Source organism: Zalophus californianus, chromosome 6 (genome assembly GCF_009762305.2).
Source record: "Zalophus californianus isolate mZalCal1 chromosome 6, mZalCal1.pri.v2, whole genome shotgun sequence".
Lineage (NCBI taxonomy): Eukaryota > Metazoa > Chordata > Mammalia > Carnivora > Otariidae > Zalophus > Zalophus californianus.
The window spans coordinates 31,234,218-31,257,462 of record NC_045600.1 but is presented as its reverse complement, the minus strand read 5'-3'; the positions used below and the strand labels follow the sequence as shown (position 1 = coordinate 31,257,462).

The 23,245-nt window shown below is 46.2% G+C and overlaps 1 protein-coding gene across 5 annotated transcripts in view; it reads left to right on the top strand.

Annotated features, from left to right (window-relative positions):
• The window catches only part of SUSD6 (sushi domain containing 6), a 93,240-nt gene that overhangs the window by 53,882 nt on the left and 16,113 nt on the right, over window positions 1-23,245 (top strand). Inside the window, exons 1-2 of one of the 5 annotated variants that reach the window (XM_027571788.2) lie at window positions 18,461-18,647; window positions 19,293-19,410. The exons of 3 other annotated variants lie outside the window; for them this stretch is intronic. In XM_027571788.2, the coding sequence (XP_027427589.1) occupies window positions 19,380-19,410 (31 nt within the window). In that variant the 5' untranslated portion in view covers window positions 18,461-18,647; window positions 19,293-19,379. Of the gene's footprint in view, window positions 1-18,460; window positions 18,648-19,292; window positions 19,411-23,245 lie in introns of those variants that run through there. One more of the 5 variants, XM_027571787.2, reaches the window with a different exon arrangement.

Here is a 23,245-nt window from a genome sequence, read left to right as displayed (position 1 = left end):
CTGGGTAAACAATAAAAGTCTATTCTAATGGAAGGGATTATTATAAGGCTCCTTTTTTTAGTTGGCATCTCTTTTCTGAATTGCTCAAAGTACTTGGTTAACACTAACTGGTTAATCCTTCACTTATCCCTGGGTGGGAGGCTGGCATTTAGTGGCCCCCTTTGTATACAAGATCAAACTAAAGTTTCCAACAGAGCCCCAAATCTTTACTTTGAAGCCCAAATCTATGGAGTCTAAATCTAAAGCTTGGATCTCAGAATGTGATGATGGCTCATTTCTGGGAATAAAAGAAGGTGGAAGGAGAAAGGGAAACATTTAAAAAATTTTTTGTTGTTGTTTTTCTTCACAGACAACCAGTCCAGTCAGACAAGGTTGCCATAGTCAGTATTTTTGAGAGATGTGGAAGTCTGGCATCCATTTTTCTCTAAGAACCACAGAGCCCCTGTTGAGAATAAGGCCCTGGGATAAGCCAGAGAAGCAGAAGGCTAATCAGTGTAGGTTTGGAACAAGGAAAGCAGAGAGGGGGCTGGCAGGGTTCTTAGTTCTGTTTTGTTTAGGCTGTGGTTGGCAGTACCTGAAGTGCCAGAGTCTGACACACACCACTGGAACCTCACTTGCTGCTCCATCGTGTCCCAGGGAGTGTCGAGGGACACATAGCAGGTGCTTGCTGTAGGTCTCAGGGTGAAACCCCATGGAGGGGCTTCAGAAACTTCCCTGAGTGTCTGGCCCAGGCCAGTTTTACTGCAGAAACAAGTACCTGCAGCCTGCATTTGGCGGGACGGCATCTGGGCAGATCACCCCCAGGTCAGTGCTGCGGTCAGGGAGAGGCCTAGGCCCACTGAGCCACCTTTCTCCCTTCTGAAAGGTCTCACTAGTCGGGAGCTGGTGAAAAGAGGTTCTGTTTTACAGTTCACAGTGCAGGGTTACCTTTCTCCCCATGCCCATGCTTTCCTGCCTCTGGTCAAGCCTTAAAGGACAGTTGATGTACTTTCTTGCGTAAGGTCTTGAATGCTGGAAGCAAGAGAAGAATATGCTGAGTTGGGAAGCTTCTCCTTCTTCCAGTGGCAGCTACTGGGCTCCTAGGCTTGAGATTCTAGAGGTCATTCAGGTGTGTCAGTTAAGAGTCACATACTTGTGAGAAAAGCAACAGGTTGAACCTTACAGGTTATATGCTCCATTGGGTCTCAAATTTGAGCATGCATTAGAATCCCCTGGAGGGCCCAGATTGCTGGGCTTGCATCCAGAATTTCTGATTCAGCAGGCCCAAGAATTTGCATTTCTGCTAAGTTCTTGCATGCTGCTGCTGGTGATCTGGGGACCATATTTTGGAAACCACCAGTTTACACTTGGGGTGAACAAACCCATCTGATCCTTTTCAGAGCAATTTTTGGTAAGAGGGATAGAGAGGTCTTGAACCTACTGTGGGGAGAAGTGGTTCAGAAACAGGATGTTGCAGGCAGGTCCACGTAATTTGGAAACTGGGAAAAAGTTAAATAAGGGAGGAAGCTCATAGTTCTGTCTCTGACCTTCTGTGGGCTGGTTCTGGTCCTTGCCCACTATCCTGCAGAGAGAGCACGGGAGGGGGTGCAGGGTAGACCTGGCGAGCCTCTTGGCTAGGTCACCCTGGGCACCCTCCCCCCACCCACTTCTTATTCTGCCCTCTTAGGCAGCAGTGAGCTCTGGAAGTCTGCATTTAGGAAGCCTTTCCACAGCTCGAGGCCTGGGGTCCGAAGAGCAGAGCCCTGAGTCGGGGATCCCAGGCATCAGCACCAGCACTGCTTCTACAGAGCAGTGACTGGAGGCCCCTCATTTTGCTCAGTGGTGATGTGAGAGTTGGACTAGCTTTCCAGGGTCCTTTGAGCTCTGATATCTGGGATTCTCTAATGCCTCTTCTGACAGCTCCCCCTCCCATGGTCAGGAACTTTTGCTTACTTGTTATCTGTTTTTTATGTTTTACCTGTGTGAAAACTTCTGTTGATAAGCAGTACTGATCAGAATCCCGTCCAGAGACTGCCTTGCCGAAAGTGAAACCAGAGAAAAGTTTGGGAATTGGAGTAACTTTTCTTTCTAGAGAGTCTCTGGCCTGTGCCGTTATGCTGCTTCCATACAGCCTGTGTCCAGAGAGGAATGACTTAGCATTCTTGGCGGGTCCCAGTCCCTTTACTGCACATCGTCACACTTGACTGCAAGGTTTCACAGGCTTTCTGTTCCGGTCTCGTTTCCAGGGTGCTCCGAATTGTTGCTCTGTGTCCTCCACTGTCAGGCCTGGTGCTCGTGGTAGGCCTGGATAAATATTTGCTGGGTGGACGGCATAGAGGCGTGTATCCCTGTACCTCTTTTCCTTTCCTTCAGTTTCTTCCTTCCTTCTTCCAGCTTGGCATAATTGTCCTCCTTTGCCCTCCCCCCTTTCCTTCCTCTGTACTCGTTTTACCTCACCTGCAAGCTGGCAGAGCTAGCCTGCCCTGTTTGTGTATTGAGTGTGGTGGGTGTTGGGTGTGCCGGAGGAGATCACAAAAGTCCCTTCAAGCCATCTGTGTGAGGGGCACCTCCCGAGCTCCCCTGTCTTTTCCTTTTCCCTGTTCTCTTTGCCCATTTTTCTGGGGTAGCTAAAAGTTACAGAATGTTTTCTCCATCCTAGGGGGAATTTGCTCTTCTTCAGATTGAGTTTGACCCCATTTTCCGCCTTTATTTCCTGCTGTTTGTATTGGCAGGCTAAAGGACTCCTGGCTTGGAAAGAATTAGCTCGTCTGCCTCAGAACTATTGTCTGACCCGGTCTCTCCAGCCTGTCTGCAGGGGCAAACAGAAGATTTCCCAGCCTTGGCTAATTGTCACTTAGCCCCTCTGATCCTGCCTGGGTAGCTTTCAGGAAGCTCAACTGAACAGCCCAAGGTTTTCATTGAAACAGGGAAAGATTGAGATTGATTTAATTCATTTTAAGTAAAATCATCAGCCTTTTGACGATTCCATTAATTTCCTCCCTTCTGAAAACCCTCGTTAGTGGTAATTGGAAATCTTGACTCTGTTTCTCATTTCCCCCGACTGCCCTGCTTTAATCTGAGGCAGCTGGATACCGCACTCTGCTTTTTCATTTGCTGGAGGAGTGGTTTGAAGACGATTTTAATGACAGCCTTTGACAGTACTTCCAGAAGCCGAGACTGTGGCTCACAACCACTTGGGGGCCTCAGTCTTGCTCACCTGCTCCTATGATATTTTACTTAGTTCTTGGTGTACAGATAGGATGGAGTCCCCGTGGCCTGTCATCCCAGGGAGTAGATGCAAACTTTTCATCACTCAGCCTTGTAGACCTCCTTTGGTGTGCCAGTTCTGGTTACTGAGAGTTTCCCTGGCACCTCCTCCCTGCCCTGGTGGAGGTGCAGAGGCCTAAGTAGGTGAGGTTGCCTGCAGACCTTGGGAGCTGTGGTCTCTGAGGCTTTAGTTCTTTGTATTTTTATGGTTGCAATCCCTATTTCTGTGCTTTTCCTTTGTGGGCTGTAAAGAGGAATAAATCACTTCTTGAGATCAGAGAAATAAAGGGTGGCAGTAGTTGTAAGAGCTTACCACTGTTGGCAGGTGACAACGTGTAAAGCACTTTCTCGTATATTATGTCATGTTGGTGTCCTCACAGTAACAGACTGCTCATAGCCAGTCAAGGATAAAGCTGGGATCTGAACCCAGGTCCTCCCATTGTAAATCAGATACTTTTTGTACTGGTTTTGTGTGCGTGTGTGTGTTTTAGTACTGACTTCCCCATGCCATTGTCTTTAGCATTACTTCAGCCACTTAAGTTTTAAGAAGCTATTATATATACACTGGGCCCTCTGCCAGGAACTGAGGCCCTCACATCTAATTGAGGGGAAAGGTGTAAGACAATACATTCAGGTACTGAGTGCTATTAAAAAGAAGAGAATTCATGCTGACATTGTCTAGGAAGGATCCTAGAAGAGCTGGGGCTTCCACTGGGCCTGGTGGGAAGGGAGAGCTGGGAAGGGCAGTTTGGTTGGTATTTGGCTGCCTGAGACTCTGGGGTAGAGAGAACATGGTGAGGTTTTGGTCCCTTTATCAGACTTAGGAAACCAACATCCGCTGGGGTGATGCTTTTCCAATGTTACTGTACTTTTAAAATCTGATTTGCGTACCCTGTGCCCACAAAAAATCATGTGGTTGTTCTGGGGTGCAGCCCTCCAGTCTGCATTCTTTAAGAGTTTTTCCACAAGACAAACAAGTCTTCTAGCCCTTGATTTCCCCTCCCTGAGGAGAGGAAACCAAGGGTACATATTTGTTTCATTATTTCCCTTCTAGAGGCAGAAGCTGTTTAACCAGTTGCCCCCATAGTTCTGTTGCAGGTGGGAAGGGTGGCCCACACTTTGAGAAACACTGTACCCTAAGGGCGTGCTCATGCCTTCCGTGTTGTAGGGAGGGGACCTGGGTTTGGACGTCATAGAGGTCCCACTCTTAGGATAAAGTAAGGAAGAATGTGAGGAGTGGAGGTTAAATGATGTAATTTGACTCTAAACAGCAGCTGAGGCAGTCTGGCTTCTCCCTTGACTTGAAGACAGGGAATGGGGCCATTGAGGCTGAGTCGCTTGAAAATGAAGTCCATGCTCAGGGTTACTGCATGTTCCTCTGGCTGTTGAAAAAAGCATTTTTGCAGGTGCTATTTGGAAACGTAGCTTTCAGATGAGTGTGTTGGGATTGGGGGTGGCGGTCAGGGGTCAGCGGGTGGAAACAGGTCTGGGATTTGGGGTCCTGTACGTTAAGAGCCCAGGAAAAGGTAATCCCAGGTCTTCCGTAGGATATAGCAGTCTTGGTGAATCCTGGGATTTCTGTCTGTATTTTGGGACCAAATGGGACCTAAGGTGGTTAGGAAGATTAGAAAAGTTACCAAGTTAGCAAAATACCCTGTTAAGAAATGATATATATATGCCTTAGTTTGGGGATGTTGTAAAATACCTACAGTATAGTGAAAAGTATTGACACTTATATGTGCAGTAGGTTCCAGGTAGTAGCCACTTTAAATCTATTATCCCATTTTCATTTGTTTCAGTGAAAATTTTGAAACGTTAAAAACATTAAAAAAATATGGAGACCAATATCATATGTGGGGACTTAATGCCCAGATGTATTATTTTGCCATATTTGCTTTAGAAGTGTCCAAAATTCATATGTATCCTTCCAACCATGTTTGTATGTTTTTACATACTCACATGTGTATTTACATGTGTTTTGTATATTACATATACAGGTTTTGCATATTTATACTTGGATTCCTAAGCAGTATAGAATATTGTTTTGTATGTTTTTAATTTCCCATAGGCCCCCCACCCCGTTCACTCAGCATTGTTTTTGAGATTTAGCCATGTTGATACGTTGGTTTTACCTGCAGCATTGCCGTTGTATTGTGTTAATATACCAAAATATTTGTAACCATCCTCATATTGATGGATATATAGGTGACTTCAGTTTTTCACCGTTAGGAACACTACTGCAAGGAGCATTCTTGTACATGTGTCATAAGCGTGTACATAAGATTTCTTTAGCATACATATATCTAGCAGCAGGGCTGCTGGATTAATAGAGGTGCACAACTTCAGCTTTCTACATATTACCACATGGCTCTCCAAAGCAGTTGTATCCATTTACACCGCTACTGATGTATAAGAACATTCTTAGTTCTCCATGTGCTTTGCAATACCTGGTATTGTGAGATATAATTTTTGCCAATTGATGGACATAAAATGAAATCCCCATGTGGCTTGGATTTTGTATTTCCTTGATTACCTTGTCCCAATTTGTAGATTTTTTTTTTTTTAAGATTTTATTAACGTGAGGTTCAAACTTACACCACCAAGATCAAGAGTCACATGCTGTATTGACTGAGCCAGCCAGGCCCCTCACTTTCTCTATAGCAGTGGTTCTCGAGGGTCCTTAAGATCCTTTCAGGAGGTTGACAAGGTTGAAACTGTTTTTGTAGTAATACTAAGATGCTGTTTGCCATTTTTGTACTCATTCTTTCATAGGTGTGGGGTAGAGTTTCTGGAGGCTACATGACATGTGTTAACATGATTCCTGCGATGCTTTTTGCTGTTATTTTTTAAATGAATTTATGGGGGCGCCTGGGTGGCTCAGTCATTAAGCATCTGTCTTTGGCTCGGGTCGTGATCCCAGGGTCCTGAGATCAAGGACCTGCTCGGCGGGAAGCCTGCTTTTCCCTCTCCCCCACTTGTGTTCCCTCTCTCACTGTATCTCTCTCTGTCAAATAGATAGATAAGATCTTTTAAAAAAATGAATTTATGAATGCGCAATACAATTTTTTTTAGTTTCATTTTCAACTATGATATATATTGATAGATGTAGCACATAGACAAATCTTTGGGGAGGTCCTCAATTTTTAATAGTGTAAAGGGGCTTATAAGCAAAGAGTTTGAGAACCATTGCTGCTTTCTTTACAATGTCAACTTTATTAATAATTTTTACCCTTCTGGAATGTGGTGGGGTTTTTTAAAACTTATTTAAGAAATTGTTTCCAATTTTCATAAAGATGGGCTCTTATATATTCTTCTAGAAGTTTTGGAATGTATTTTTGTGAGTGGCATCTGCCATTTCCCAGCCACTAGGAATAGTTTTTAAATTTCACACTCTCTTCAGAAGCATTTACATAGGTTGAATAGAACATTTTCCACGTAGATCCTCACAATGGAATTTTTTTGAGATTTTTTTTTTCTGGGGGGGGATGGGGGAAGGATTGGCAGGGATTTAGGCACCTTCTTCAGATCCCTTTCATTCAAGAGAGTCTCCTAGCATTTTGCAGATCATTGAGATGGTGTACACTCTTCATTTTGGATCCTTGTGTTCATTAGTTCATTGTAGCTTGCTGCCCAGAGGACCAGAACTTACCAGTGACAGGGATTCTAGAAGCATACCTCCTTTCAAAAGCCCCCACTGTCCACTGGAGACACGTGAGTTTGTGTTAGCATAGAAGCACCAGAGCTCTTCATCCTGCTTGTGTCTGTGCTGGGTGGGTGGGCCGGCAGCTGGTGCGTTAGCTGTAGTCTGGGCTGTAAATGATGGCCCCTTACAGCAGAAAACACTGCTAACATCCAGGGCCTCATCGTCTCTCTCCAGATTCCTACTGGTTTCTCTGTCTCCACTGCCTTCCCCACCTCCCTCCCCACCAGTCTGTCTTCTACCCTGCTGCCAGAGTAACTCTCAAAATTTCAGACTTAGAACCAGCCTTCTCTTCTTAAAACAAAAGAAGTCAAACCCTCGAAGGGCTCACTCGAAGACGTACATTAAGGTTCATACTCCTTAGCAACATAATTCTCATCTGTGCTTTCAGCTTTCTCTCTAGCCACTTCCCTGTCCTGTGCTCTGTCCTGCACTTCGTCATTCCCATAATACACCATAGAATGTGCCCGAGGTGCCTTGCGCTGTTCCCTCCATCTCAAGTGTTGCTCTCCATTTGTGTGTTGGAGGAGAGCCTGTTTGACTCTCAGACCACACAAAACTCACAAGTATGAATTCTGAGAGGATGCTTTTGTTTTCATCTTCGTCTCCCCACTGACTCAGTCTTTCCAATAAAATGAAGACTTGAGGTTAATTTCTGTTAAGTCTCTGTTTCACTTGTGGCTTTGTTAAGGCACAGCTGCTATGTCTCCATCCCTTCCCCATAAGTTCCTTCCCCATAAATTCTATTTTGAAGATTGACCCCTGTCATTTTGCAGTCCAGTTGTTTAGTAGCTGCAAGAGAAGGGGATTTCTTTTGTGTTAAGTAGCCACCGCAGACTTCCTAATAAATCATCCAGCACATCCTGCCTACATGAAGAGGATGCACTGAACAGAGGATGGAAACACCTAGTCCTTCACTTTTCCTACCACCAGTTCAGCCATTGCTTTTTTTTCTTTTGAGGATTTTATTTATTTACTTCACAGAGGTAGAGCCAGAGAGCACATGAGGCGGGTGGGGGTTGGAGGTGCAGAATGGCAAAGGGAGAGGGAGAAGCAGACTCCCTGCCAAGCAGGGAGCTTGATCCCAAAACCCTGGGATCATGACCTGAGCTGAAGGCAGTCGCTTAACCAGCTGAGCCACCCAGGCGCCCCAGCCGTTGCTTTTTTGAAATATAATAAATTGACATTTATTTTAAATTGACTGGTATACTTAAAAAGTGGTACATGAATTGCATGTACGTGTTAATGCTGCTGGCAGAAGGGCTATGCTCAGAGATGATGCTGGGTGGTGCTATTTTTCCCATTTAGCCACAGCCAGCCTCCTACCTCCCCCTTGGACAGCCTAAAAAATAAAATTTCATGAACCCTGGAAATCTGTTAGAGATGCAAATTAGGGAGATTAACTTTTTATTTTCTGAAAGAGCTTTATGGCAGGAGTCCACAAGGTACCGAGAAAAGGGGTTCCTTCTGCTTTGAAAGACTGCCAGCCTGAGTGGCCTTGCTAGAAGAGGGTTGGGGGTATGAGTTGGGGGGGGGGGGGTTGAGACTGGGAAGGCCCTGCAGGGGGAGCTCAAGGCAGAGGCTGGCAGGTCGCAGGAACCTTCTTCATGTTACTGTATCTGAAAGAAGTTGACTTTCTTTGGCAATTTGTTTATAGTTTATAGCCCTTTTGTTAGTTCTAGAGAGTGGTCACTAGATTAAGTGGGGAAATTAAGATAGCACAAGGGGAAGAGTTATTGTTCCTTGGGTTATGTTGCTGATAAGGGCAAAGCTAGGATTTGCTCTGTTGCACACTGCCTTCTAATTTATGCAGACAGGCTAGGTGGATATGAATTCTCAAGTTCAGGAGAAGGGGCTTATACCACAGGAGTGAGGTGTGAATGCTCACCAATGCTGTGTTGCTAGCTATGGAAACACTAGGTCTTCATATGGACATGGACCTAAGAAGTTTCCGTTGTGGGTAATGCTTTTCTTTCTTCTTACTTGAGGAGCAGTCATGTTTGAGGGGTAGTAGTTACAAAAGTGGAATATGAAGAGTACCTTAGATAAGCCTTGCAGATCAAACAAAATGATAGGGATGGTCTCCTTCTACCCTAGTTTGTCCATGCCCCCTTGCCCGAAACCCAGGCACTCTGGAATATGTAAGAAAACAATCCTTATATAAACAAACCAAATGTATGAAATATAAAATCACCACCCCCCACCCCCATCCAAAGTAGTTATTGCCAAAAGACTTTGCCAACCACCAAAGGTGTCACTGTCACGTTGTTTTCAAATAGCAGGTGTTTCTGGTGGATCTAAAATATGGTTGCATTCACACCCAGCACTGTAGGATCACATTTGGTGTTGAAGGCACGTGAGGGAAAGAGGAGGTAGGGGAGCTCCCGGTGGCACCTCAGGCCGTATCAAGCGAATAATTAGCTTGAGCCTCCAGCTCTGAACACTGTGCTGAGTCCTACCTCTGCCCATTAGGATCTGCCTCCTTTTTCTCCCTGCAGTTTCTCCTGTTCACTGTGCAACAGGCTCCTTTGCCAAGCATGAAGAGCCTAGATGTCAAATCCTTTCTGTCCTGGCAAGAATGCTGTTCTGTTTGTTTTCCAAGAAGCCTTTTTGCACTTGGGGAATTTTTTCTTTTCCCTTATGGGAAGTTGCTTCATCATTTCCCAAAAATATATCGCACCTCTTGTTTAAACAGGGTGCCCTTGAAGAGCTTTGGAGCCTGAAGGGGGTGGGCATGTTGTGAAATCCTTTGTTCGAAGCTTTGATGCAAGCCGGAATACTGGCTGTTTGCAGGCAGAAGTCTCAGTTTGCCAGGACTGGGTCCAGGAGTGGGGTGTGGGCAGGAGAGACTCTCAGGGAAGCAAGAGCTGGGGTCTCTTAAAGCAATTAATCAATCCATGTTGTAAGAGGTCTCAGCCATTCCAGATACAGGCTCCATCAGGTGTTTTTTCAGTGCCTTAAATATGCCCAGGCAGGTAAAGGCAGATTCTCTGCCCTTTTGAGATGCTCACGGTACCTTGGAGGGGCAGTACCAACTCAGAGATGGTATGTAACTGTGTGCTAGGTTGTGTGGCCATGGATGTTTTAGCTCAGAGGAAGGAAATTCCTATAGAAGGGAGCATTAAGATCATCCATGCACAGCAGGTTGGGTTTGAATTGATGGAGGGAAAGTGGATAGTGAGGAGAGGGGAAGTTGAGAAGAGCCAGAGGGCTGATCTGAGGCCATGGTCATGGGTGAGTAAGGCCAGTGCAGGTACCCTAGTGGGACTCGGCATTGGAGAAATGGGACGAGTCCCTTTGTGGAGAGCCTTGCATATCCAGCAGAAACATTTATACATAAAGAAAGAAATTGGCAGGCTTTCGAAGATTCTAAGAAGAAAGCATTGGAAAAATATGAGTTTTTGTTTTTTTGGGAGGGGGGACGATTAGCCTACTAGAGTAAATTGGAGTGTGCCTCCCGGTGGGCAGTAGGAGGGATTCCCAACTCTATTCATACTTCTTGGAATGAAGTCATGCTGTTAGGTACTGGAGGGGGAGGAATGGCCTGGTAGAAGGCTTCTTCTGGCTCTCATGAGCATGGTCCCAGGGGCCTATGCCGATGGCCCTCTGCACCTCCCCCAGCAGGGCACAGCAACTCAGGCCATAAGGTTGTTGCTGGCTGAGTAAGTAGGACCAGCTGTTGAGTGCCACCCTGAGTAAAGCTTTGACCAACCAGGCCCTGCTCAGTGTAGAAGCAGTGTCCCCTGATGGGCCCCATGGGACCAGGCATAATGTGCAGCAGGTTCCAAGCCTCCAGCATCATTGTAGAATGTGATTTACTAGGGATTACTGCTCAGGTCCAGTTGACGCCAGTCACCTCATGCCTAATCAGCAGTAAAAGTGCTATTTCCAAAACCCTTGCCAGTGTTGAATACTGTTATCTTCCCCTGTGCCTGTACCCCCTTAACAATTTTAAATAAGGAATTTGGGTAACTTTGGATTATAAGTAAAATCAAAGAAGACCAGTCAAAATGTGCTCTTCTTAATAGAGTATCTATCTAGTAGTTGCTCTTAATAAAAAAGGAACTTGGGAAAATAAATTTTTGTTGAGAGATTGTAGCAGTTGAGGACAAATAAGCATAAACATGTTATGCTTATCGCCAAGATCTATTAATTTCCAGTGGGAGGGAAAAGTGAATGGTTGCCAAGGGAGGTACTGCCCAGTTCTCTTAAGTCAGGCAATGAATGACAGTTTCCATACCAGCTGCTGGGCCTGGGCTGGGCCTGCCCCTCCCAGCCAACCCACCCCAAGTTCCCTGGCACAGACCCACCGCATGGCCAGTGTAGACATTGTGTTTGCAGCCCTGGGCAGCAAGCAATTCCTCTTTGAGGATCACCCCAGCCTGTTGCCAGGCTGGGGTTCCACTGCCAGCCTTGGTTCTCTCTGCCTAGGGGTTTGGGCCTCTGGCCCAGAACAGATACTGGGGGGAACACTTGGCTGGAGCCTTGAGTCTTCAGCTGCCACCTCATATTACTGTCTTTAAAGACCAGTGCTTTCTTCCTGTTTTCCCCAGGTACTCTGCTCTGGATTGCTGGTAGATAAACTGCTAAAACCATTCTGAGTAATCACTTCATTATAGATGGGGGAGAGGGTGCTCCCTAAACCAGGGCTTGACTTTTAGGGGCCCTGCCCCACATTTGTGGAGAGTCTAGTGGTCCTTATGTTTGTTTTTCTCTGTCTCTCTGAGAGGTGAGGCAAGATGGAAAGATTGAGGGAGACGGGTAGGGGGGAGAAGGCAGCAGGCCCAGAGTTCAGAATCAATTGCTCTGCAACCTTTGTGCAGTTTGGGGGGTGTATGGTTTCATTTGATTCTGCAGAAGGGCTGCAAATACACGTGGGCTAGCACCAGAGGACAATACCCACTGGCATGGAGATTGTGAGGCACACTGATTCCATTTCCCATAGGCCAAGTTGCTCCCAGTTGGGGAAGGAACCATTGTTCTACTAACTTACTCCACTGCAGGGTCTGGCAGGAGACATCTGCCAAGATTCTACCGACTCCTTGATTGCACGTGTGACAAGCCTTTTCTATCAACAAGGCATAGAGGCTGGGGAAACCAAGGATGAGCTATCATCCTGAGGAACAGGCTTGTGGCAGGTGCTGCCTAGTGTGACTTCCCTTGGTGCGGTGCAGGCTGCAGCCCTGGATGCAGCCCTGGCTTCTGTGTAGAATGCAGGTGGGGGGGTGGGGGGGGTGCTGGGCCCAGAGATCCTTGATCCTAGACACATTCTGAATTTGTATCTAGGCCTACCTCAGAATTTATTGTCTCTGAGTTCACCGAAACGATTGTGGGCCTCTGGGGCCAGGGGAACAAGGAGGCAAGGAATCCAAATTTGATGCCTTGTGAGGTGGTTCTGAAGCAACACAGAGCCGCCAGCTTTTAAACATTTGTCTTCGGCACAACATGTACCCTGGTATGTTGTAAACGGACACCCCAGTTGCCTTTGTGTAATGAATTTGGACTTTTGTGCAGCAGTTGGGGAAGAAACTGTGGAGCGGCCTCGAGGTGTGGCTGCCTGCCTGCCCGCAGCACGCTCTGAGCGGCGCGCTGACTCCCTCTGCACAGCCACATATGCGGGAGCGGGGCCTTGAGTGTTTGGGACCTTCCTTTCGCAAGGAGGAGTTGAAAATGGAAAGAAGACATTGCTAATGGTAGTTTCAAGAAGGGTGGTTCTTCTAAAGTTGATAGAATTGAGGAAAAGATTTCGAAAATTCAGTGAGCATGCCGGAAGCAGGAAATCCTTTGTGTCAGGTGAATACTTGCTGACAACAGCCCTGCTCAGTTGCGAAGACGAATAAACAATTAAAGAATAAAGTATCAAATTGACAAACTACATTGTCCAAGATCGTATCTAAAAGGCAGAGTATAATTAGGCATTTTACAATCCTGTCTGGCTTTGAGAACATGACTTCCTTATGATACACGTAAACCTATTATTTGACTTTGGGGGCCTTTTCAGGGAAATGGGGGGACTACCTATAACCAGTTTCTGGAATAACTAAGAGTTATACAAAAATGAAACCCTCTCTTTAAGTGCACAAGGCCCTTCCAGAACTGTGAGAGTCCGTCCTTGGGAATCCATTCTATTGACCTACTTCTCTGATGTATTAATGCCTTTATCCCCTGCATTGTATTCATTTATATGCTAATTTCTACCATCTCTTTTCCATTTAGATACATTATGATTTTAAGCTGTCAGGTAGGCTTCTGTTTTAAAATACTGGGCTTCTCAAACATTGCTAGCCTTCTCTAACTGGTAAAGCCCCAAGTTCAGGGAGGTAAGAAGAAAACCACCACCAAAAGTAAACCAGCTAGCTCCTAGGCTGTGACCTTTTTCGTATTCTCCAGTTGCAGCCTCCGTCTTTGCATGTGGAGTTGTACGTATGTGCTTGAAGCAACTAAGTTTTTAAGAAAAAATAACCGACACCCCACACCAGGGTACTATAATAGAAGGAGAAAAATCTCTTTAATTATAGCAGTGTTGCAGGCTTCTCCCATGGCTGGCTGGCCACGGCATGGAGTTGGTAGGCATACAGTGTCTTTCATACTTGCCATTACAACATGTTAATTAAGAGAATTCAGCTGTGGCACCAGCTGGGGATGTCTGGCTCTGTGGAAGATTGCAATTAGATGCTTTATTTTCTATTTTCTTTCTCCCCTTTCAACTTTGGTGGAATGCCTTTGAGTAGGGGCTTTTAGTCTCAGCAGCATAAATACTTTAATGTGCCTAATTATGTAATCGTACACTTACACTCCTCTGTGTACACACACATGGTTTTATGGATTTTTATCGCCTTTTCTCATACATGAAACACCCTGCCTGCTTTTTTGGTTGGTATGGTGGAGCCAGATTCCTTCGTGCATTTCAGGCAGAAAGAAGAGGAGGGTCAGAGGCAGTTGTGATTTTCCTCTGCTTTTAATTTACCCCTCTGCCCCCTCATTGACCCATTGACCCTTTTATGGGGAAGTCCTTTCTCTCTCAAATAATTAGCATCTCAATAGTTTCCTAGCAAAGTCAAGGTAATTTAAATAAAATTGAACTTTATAATATTGTGTCTTTCCGTTAATTTGCAAGCACTGTCTTCCAAAGTGTGTAGTGTTATTTTTCCCAGTCCTCTTCCAGGCAGGCGTAGGGCATTAGCCTGGACATGAGAGCGCATGCATGCAGGCACAATGGAACCCATTGATTTCTAGCATGCAGCCGGTGCAGAGAGGTCCTGTAACCCCAGCTGTTAGAACCAGAACCTGGGAGCAGCTGCCTTCTGAGACCCAGTCCTGTGTGGATAGGCCATCTGCTGCCATGCGAGTGAACGCTGGGAAAGAAATTGACCAAAGGACATCTTTGTGTTCCTTTTCTCTGCTCCAATCCCTCCATTTCTTTCCTGGCACCCCCCCCTCCCCCCGGCAAATTTAGGAAGCATGATGAATCTGTACCAGAAAACTCACATGGTTGTCCTCTCTGTCCTTCCCTGTCCCCAGTCCACCACACCAGTGTACCCTGCTCCATTGAAAAATAGTTTCCACAGCAGGCAGGCACATTTATATGGCTGGCTGCTTCCGCTGGATTAGTTCTAGAGAACAGGCTTCTGTTTTATTTTTAGCAACATGACTTCGCATTTTAGAATGGGAAGGGTCCTTAAAATCTCATTTTATGGAAAAGGAACCCAGTATTTTTCATTCCTTAGCCTTGTATTCAGGGTCTTCCCTGTCCTGGTGCCAGCCTGATTTTCTAAATGTCCAGCTGTCTCCTGTTAAACATGGAATCTCTTGCCGCTTCCCACACACAGCTCTGCTTCTCTCCCTGTGCCGGTGCTGTCATCTCCCCGCTCTCCCTTTATCCCATGGTCACGGTCCTGCTTCCCGCAAAGGTCAGAGTTCTGATACCATTTGTTCCATCCTTCCTGATCTCTTCCTCATTAGAATCTAAGTCCTTCTTCAGAACTTCCTGTCGTATGCCATGTTGATTTCTAATGTGTGTCCATTATGGTTACTTACTAGACAGTAAGCTCCCAGAGAGTAGGGCCTGTACCTTTTTCATCTATACATTTCTTCCACCCTCCTTCTCCCCTTGCCTGCCACGGTGCTTTGGGACATAGTAAAAACTTGTGGAAAGAATGACTGGGTAAATGTAATCCTGACGTGAACTCTAGGAGATAAGCAGAGTAAATATTTCTATTACTATCACCTGGTTGGGGCTCCTTATCTATGTCCTCAAAGAGTCTAAAGTCTTCGGGAACAGAACCATATATTACTTACTCTTGAATTTCTAGCACCAACCTGGCACATTGGTAGGTATGTGTTTAATAGATATTTGTTAAATTACTGAAGTATAATTCCTATTAGGAAAGTGAAACCCAGGGAGATTAAGAATCAACACTTGTAAATGTTTTTCACTCTCTTCTGGGTGACAGTTATTAAACCCGTTTTTTGTTTTTTTTTTGGAAGACAAAAAGTTAAAGGGTATTTTCTCTTCCACCTGTGTGACATCTGGACATAGTTAACTACTGACACATAGAATGGGTGAGGCTGCAATAGGCAATATCTTCTGACCAGGAATCTTGGACTGGTCAGTTAGAAATGACTTGGCAGACAGAGTCAAGGGTCCAAAGGCCAGGAGAGGCCAGTGACAGGAGCAGAAGCCTCAGCATGATTAATAAGAGCACAGTTGAGATTCTGCTGCTGACTCTGACCTGGCCCAGACTTCACTAGTCTGTTTTGAGGCCGCTCTGTTTAAGTGATCAAGGAGTCTCAACACTATGCTAGAGCCAGGCTGGTAAATACACAGGCTAAATCAAAGGGGAGGCAAGTCCTAGTCTTGTGGAAAAGCACCTTGAGAGCCATGTGCCCTGCTTTTGACCTCGCAGTGGATTTTAGTGGATTCCCGTTGTTTTTAAAGTTTCTTCAAAGAGGCTTAAATACGGCCTCAGAGAAAAGCAATTGGGAAGGATTCACCTCCTGTGCCTGGGAGGAGGAAGGGAGTACCCCTGTGGCAGGCAACCTCTCCATCGACCGCAGTGGCCCCATCTGGTTCAAAACTTTAGAAAGACCCAAATGTCGAAGAGTGGAGAACAAAAAAACGTTGGGAGATCTCGTTCAACTCCTCATTATCCTTATCAACTGATGGTAGCACAGGGTGGTAAGTTCCCTTTCTAGGAGGTACAAAGGAAATCAGCAAGGCTTGATAAGCTGCTTTTCCTGTGGTGGCCGTGTGAGATAGAGTGGTTTAAGATCCAGTGTTTCAAGAAGAGAATCCCATCCCCCACAAGAGAGGAGAAAGAATATCCAGATCGTAACTGCGGATTCCCATCTACCTATATGCCCATTGTCACCATGTGCCAAGGTTGTAAGAGCTTTATTACCCCCACTCTCCCTAAATAACAATAACAACAACAAAACAAACTTTTTTTTTTTAAGATTTTATTTATTTATTTGACAGAGAGAGACATAGTGAGAGCAGGAACACAAGTAGGGGGAGTGGGAGAGGGAGAAGCAGGCTTCCCGCAGAGCAGGGAGCCCGATGTGGGACTCGATCCCAGGACCCTGGGATCATGACCTGAGCCGAAGGCGGACACTTAACGACTGAGCCACCCAGGCGCCCCAAAACAAACTTTTTCCTTTTATATTTCCTGTCCCTGTCTTATAGTAGAGTCAGACCCGACTTGAGCCCCCACAGAATGTACAGGGCTTACTTCATGGTGTGCCTTTGTTAACCTTAAAAATAAAAGTCCGTTATTTTACCAGCAAAAATGGGTTTACTCAGGAATAACAGAATTGCAATTTGGGACATGCAAATTATGGCAAAACCATAGACAAGTCCAACAAACAAAATAGAGGAACTTTATTTTATGGAGGAGGAAGTTGGGAGGGGTTGTTTTGAACAAAAGTCCATTGGAGAAAACCAAGAGTTCACGGTGATGACGATTTCTCATTGACCGAGTTGCAGGGGTAATCAGTTTCTTGTAGGAGATGCAATATGCATATTTCCCTTTTGGGGCCTGTAATTGATGATTTTTTACATTGAGATGTTCTGCTAGGGGTCTTTGACTGATAGTTCTTCTGGTAATGGACACTGAGTGGTAGGGCTATCCATTCCATCCTCCCCTTCGAGCATCTTGAGCCTACTTTAGTGAGATTTCCCTTAGTTTTCACACCTCAGACTCACAGTTAGTTACACCTTATATGTCACGAGGAAACCCAGTCACATCTTTCTTCAGAAAGACCATTCAAATCTTTACCCCTCAATTACTGGTGAGTGTTTTTCAGGGAACTATGGTGTTTTGTTGGTGGATTAGTTCATCACCTGTTCTCTGTCACCATCTGTAGTTAGAGTTTATACCGATTATTTCCTTTCATTCTTTTGAAGTTGGGTAGGGTCTCAGTGAGTAGCAGTGTCCTTTGAGCACCTGAGAGAAGCAGACTGCTGCCTGACTCACTGTCTGGTGGCACATGGCAGAGGCTGATTATTTGGGGCTTTGGCAGAGATGCCCCAGTGACCCTGTGTGTTCCTGGAGCTGGCCGAAAGTCAGCCCACTGTCTAATTCTAATCCACCTCCTCGTTCTGTGTTTAGTGACAACCTTCCTTTCACACATCCTTCTAGGAAGATTTGCATTCTTAGCAGAAAATGCCTCCATACCTTCTCCTCTTGCAGTTTTGGTGACTGCAGTCCCTAAATAGCTTGCTTATTGCATTTAGAGATGAGTGAAGGAAACTGTCTTGCCTGTTTCCCCACTACTCCAGAAAAATGTAGGCCCACTTGAGATATGAGCTGAGTCCTCTGGGCACAAGTAAACTCCCCTGTTCACATTCTTCTCCAGAAAGGAGTCACTGCAACTTTTGTCAGTCATACCCCACCCCCATGTCATACCTTTGTAGGTCTTGGGATAAATTTTTCTGCTCGCATCTGTAATCAAGGAGTTTCTCTGTAAGAGGGAGAAGGGCAAACCAGAGTTTGAATCCAGACTCGTAATGCTTAGTAGCCAGGTAACCTCAGACCATTACTAAATTTTTCAAAGCTTCAGTTTCTTCATCTGAGCAAACTGAGTATTCTATCACCTTCCTGGTAGTACAGGAGAATGAAATAGGACGGCAGCTTTAAAGTGCCCAGGGTGGTATCTGGTGATACATGTATATTCATTCTCTTCCTCTCTTCTACCTCTACCCTGTTGGACAACAGAAATCATTAAGTTGTGTGTGTTTTTTTTAAGATTTTATTTATTTATTTAACAGAGAGAGGCACAGCGAGAGAGGGAACACAAGCAGGGGGAGTGGGAGAGGGAGAAGCAGGCTCCCAGCTGAGCAGGGAGCCCGATGCGGGGCTCGATCCTAGGACCCCGGGACCATGACCCGAGCCGAAGGCAGGCGCTTAATGACTGAGCCACCCAGGCACCCTCAGAAATCATTGTTTGTCTTAAATTTAAATTTGTGTTTCTTGAAGGCTTACTGTGTGTGCTTGGCCCTGTCCTTGGCATTAGGAGTTACCAGTAGTGTTGGAAATGAAGCCACAACTCTGATCTTTGTGCCTGAGTCCAGCCCTGCTTCAGACTCCAAGCCAGACTGCTAATTATCGCCTGCTTATCAGTGACCCTTCTGGAGTTGGACAGTGTCCTAGGCAGCAGACGGGGGCCCTCCTCCAGAGCACTAGCCTGCATCCTCTCAGAGGTGGGGAACTCTGAGGGGGGAGAACAAACACGGGTGTAGCTCAGTGAGATGATAGGGTGAAGGAGGTGAGACCCGAAAGTAGCCGTTGCTGAAAAAAAAAAAAGAAAACATCATCTGCGTTCCCTTAACCCTTCCATCACTACCACTGTCAAGGGGTGAATAGAAACATTGTTCATGCACATGGGGTGGCCCGGCTCCCTAGCTTTGCTGTCCTCCCACTGTCATGGGGGCTGTGCTCTGCAGGTCACTGCACTGGGTGACACCCGGGCCTGGAGGGAATAGGAAGAAGGCCAGTGGTCCTCCTGGCCGCCCTTCTTTTAGCTGTCATGATAGTAGGAGGGGGAGAGGTGGAGGTACCGCCACAGCTGGCAGCCTGTTCCCTGGGTCCCTGAGCTGCGAGAACAGGAGGACGTAAGAGGGGAACAGGCCATACGGAGGCCATTTGTCAGGCAAGAGAGCAGCCCAGGCTGCTCTGCTGAGAAGGCAAATAGGGAAAGGGGCTGGTGTTACTGAGCTGGAGCAAGGGGGAAGCAAAGAAAGACACCTCCCGCCCCAACGAAGTGCCCACCCTGCTCTGTTCTCTGCCTGTCCTGTCTCCAGATAGCCAGACAGTCCTACGACAACCTTTTTTCTTATCTTTGCCAGAGCCTTTGCCCTAACCCATTCCAAAAACCAGAGGTCAAGGCCTAGTTTGCTATGTGAAAACGAATGTAAAGTTTATCAGTTCCTGATATGTGCCAGACATCATGCGAGTATCTTTTAGGTAAGCAGTTTTGTCATTCTTCTAAAACACTACTTGTGGGTGGGCATGACTGTCAAGGAGTAAGGCTCGAAACAGTTCAGGCAGTTGACAAGGTTGCAGATCGGGCCCCTGGGTCAAACCTAAATTCATCTGGCTGACATCCAAGACCATGCTCTGACCTGTCCTGGCCCTGATCCTGTCAGGTCAGGAGTACATTTCCATGGTATATACCAGATTCAGAGAACATGAGATGGACCTTGCAGAGGTATTCTCTCTGCTGTTACCTGCTCTTGCCTCATGTCAAATCAGAAACCATATGGCCCTTTGCGTTTAAAAAACATGACAGTACCTTGAAATGTGGGCAGAATTTTGCAAGTCAGAGTAGTTTTCTACTAAGCATCTACTGTCCGCCAGATTCAATGCCAAGATCTGGGGATAAAAAGAATGAGCAGAACACATACTTGCCCTGGGGCCCGGGTGGGTGGGTGGGGTTAGTGGGCAGGTGGGGAAAGGACTGACCTATGAGGAAGTGATTGTTGCAGAACCAACAATATGGTGATAGTTTATAGAGAAGAATGAAGACATTCTGGGAACAAAGGAGGAATAATAAAGCTACTGTTTATTGAACACTTAATGTGTCACAGACCCAGTACCAGGTGCTTTACCTGTGGACTTGTGATTAATCTGCACAACCACCCTGTAGGTAGACACCTGTACTTTAGGATCCCTATTTTACAAGCAAGGGAACTGAGGAATCGGAAGATGTGCCCAAGCCCACACGGGGGGTAACCGTTGGCAGTGTGACTCCCCTGCTCTCATTCTAGACCCATGCTGGTGAGCGTTACCCTGTGCTGCTTTGTTCTCCCTGGCAGTGCTCTTTGGAATGGTTTTTCTGGAGCGGGTGACCTTGGGACTGAATCTCCAGCGATGGGTGGGGTTCCAGCTGACACATGTGCTTTCAGGTCAGGGGTCCCGGCAGAGGAGAGAAATAGCACTTCTTCTTTCAGAACAACTGAGGGCTTTGCTGGCTGCTTCCAGGTGCTAGGAGTTTCAGATCTGCAGCAAGGTGCAGTGAAGATGTTCCTCTTCATTGGCTCTGAAGCCATGGCTTGCATTTCCCCTTTCCTGCGAGGTGGAGGGAGGGAAGGAGGGACCCAGACCCAAGATAAGACTGACAGGCTCTGAAGCCAGTCCCACTTTTGAGTTACCCATCTGTCTCCTAGTGCAGGACTTCCCCTAGGCCTCTCTCAGGGAAAATGGGGGTGGGGGCCTGGGAGGAGCAGTATGGCAGCCTAAACTATGGGTGGTGGGTTCCCCCTTCTTTCTCCACCCCAGCCCCAGGGCCACACCCTGGGAAAGGCTTGAGCTGTGGCAGTCACCCTCCCCCAACGCGTGGGAAGTTCTCATGAGAAAAGGGATCCCAGCTGGACAATGGCTTCCTGTCTGAGTGCTGGGAAGGTTTGTCTTAGAGAAGAGGAAGGTTGCAAATGGCATGAGAAATTGTCTCTTCCCTCTCGCTGCCTCCCGTTTGAGACTTTTGACTATTTGAGTGGGGGGTCAGGAAGGCCGAAAGCCAGGGAGAGCCAGGGACAGAAGCAGCTCTTGGGTATCCCTGAGTAAGTGAACTCCTCTTGCTGTTTACCTGTTCCCACTACACAGCTGAGGCAGGAATCTGCCCAGAGGGATGCGGGAGTTTCTGCACAGACAGCCTGCTTCTCCTCAAGTGCCTCACACCTTGTCCTCTATTTAAAACCACCATGGCTGTAGAACTTTGATGAAGGAACTGTGAGGAGGTGGTGAGGCCAGCCACTCAACCAACTTAAGACAAATTTGCAAATGTGAGAAGAAACCTCAGAGGTCACCTGGTTCGTGTCAGAGAGACACTGTCCACAGGCAGTACCCAGACTGTCACTGGGCTCCCTTTCCAGGATGTGGGTAGGGGAGGAGAAAGTGGGCTCAGAGACCCTCTGTTACTGCCTGGTGTCGTGGAGAGGGAAGTCAGCCTTCCTGGGTTCAAATCCTAACTCTGCCCCTTTCCTGCTTGGTGCCCTTGAGGAAGTTTCTTAACTTCTCTTCACTCAATTTGCGCATCTGTATAATGTTGTAGTAATACGTTTCTTACAGGGTCTTTGTGAAACTTAAATGAGTTACACATGTCAAGTGCTTGGACTGGTGCTTGGCATTTAGTAGTTGGTCAATAAATGTTAATACTGAGATTTTTAAAGGCGGCCTCAGAAGAAATCTTTTGTCTGTAGTCAGATGTGATCACTACCCCCCCCACTCCTGCCTCTTTACATTTGTCTGGAATGTCCACTCCCAACTTTCTTGGGAGGTTTTCATGAGAGAATCACCTCCTATTTGAGCTAGCCTTTTCACGCTATAGTATGACTTGTCCTTTCACATACAGAGTAGCTAGATGTTCCAAAAGCTCCAGGCCTCGTGTATCAGGGGATGAGCCACAGAATGGAGCCTAGGAGCCAGAGTGCCTATTGACTCCAGCATCGTCATTTACAAATGTGTGATTTGTGGCAAATTTCTCAACTCAGCTGAGCCTCATTGTTCTTAGGAGAAAATATAGTACCTGCTTCATGTTAAGAGAGAGCTCACAAGAGTGCCTGGCACATGTAATATGCTGTCTATTTGCAGTAATTACTACTTTCCTTGTTTTATGTAAAAAAAAACCCAAACCAAAACACCAAACTGTAGATTTGAATACCCTTTTTGTCTGTTTTTACCTTGCTTTTTCTCTGGCTCTGCTCCTAACCCTTGAGGGCTAGAAGTGGAATTGGACCTTCACATATCAAGAAGGAATTTTGAGGGGTGCCTGGGTGGCTCAGTTGGTTAAGTAGCTGCCTTTGGCTCAGGGTCCTGGGATCGAGCCCCACATCAGGCTCCCTGCTCAGCGAAGAGCCTGCTTCTCCCTCTCCCTCTGCCTGCCACTCTGCCTACTTGTGCTTTCTTTCTCTGTCAAATAAATAAATAAAATCTTTAAAAAAAAAAAAAGGAATTTTGAAAGCATGGCAACTGTGCCTTTTAAAGCAACCTGCAGGGCTCCTCAGTGCCCAGGGCTACCTTTGTCCACATCTGCTGCTTTTCCTTGTATCTCCTGCCCTGGGCTGTGGCTGGGAACCCTCTCCGCTGCTTTCTGATCCCCAGAGGCCTCCTCTGGCACTCAGACACGGATTCTTCCCCACATTCTGTGCTGTCCAGGACAGTGGCTCCAAGCCCCATATGGCTACTGAGAGCTTGAAGTGTGGCTCGTCTGACTTGAGATGTGCTGTAAGTGTAGACTTACTAATGAAAAAAAAAAAATCAAATATCTCATTAATAAATTTGTGTATCGATTACATGTTGAGATGTAATAATCACTAATGTATTTTACATATAGTAGCTTAAATAGATTATTAAAATTAATTTCATGTGTTTCCTTTTACTTTTTCAGTGTGGCTACTAGAAAATTTAAAATTACCTGTGTGGCTACATTATATTTCTCTTGGACAGTGCTGTGCTAGATATGTGATGTCCATCTGTTCCTTCCCCCCTCCTTATTTTTTTGATTCTGTTTCTCTTCTTTGCCCCGGGGTCTCACCTTCCACCAGTTGCCACCAGTGCTCAGATGAATAAGAGGTCTCGGACAAGGACAGCCCAGGCTAATAGAAAAGCTAACCTTTTACCACCTCCTTCTTTGATTTACATTAGAGTTGCATGCATGTGCGTCTGTCCTCTCTAAATTGTTAAGCTTTTGGTGGGCCCGGTCCTGTCACATGGACATTTATGGCCCTCCTAGGGTGGCTGGTGGGGAGAGGCGAGCTCGAATCCTTCGATGGAATTACAACCAAATAGGGACGTTTCCAGT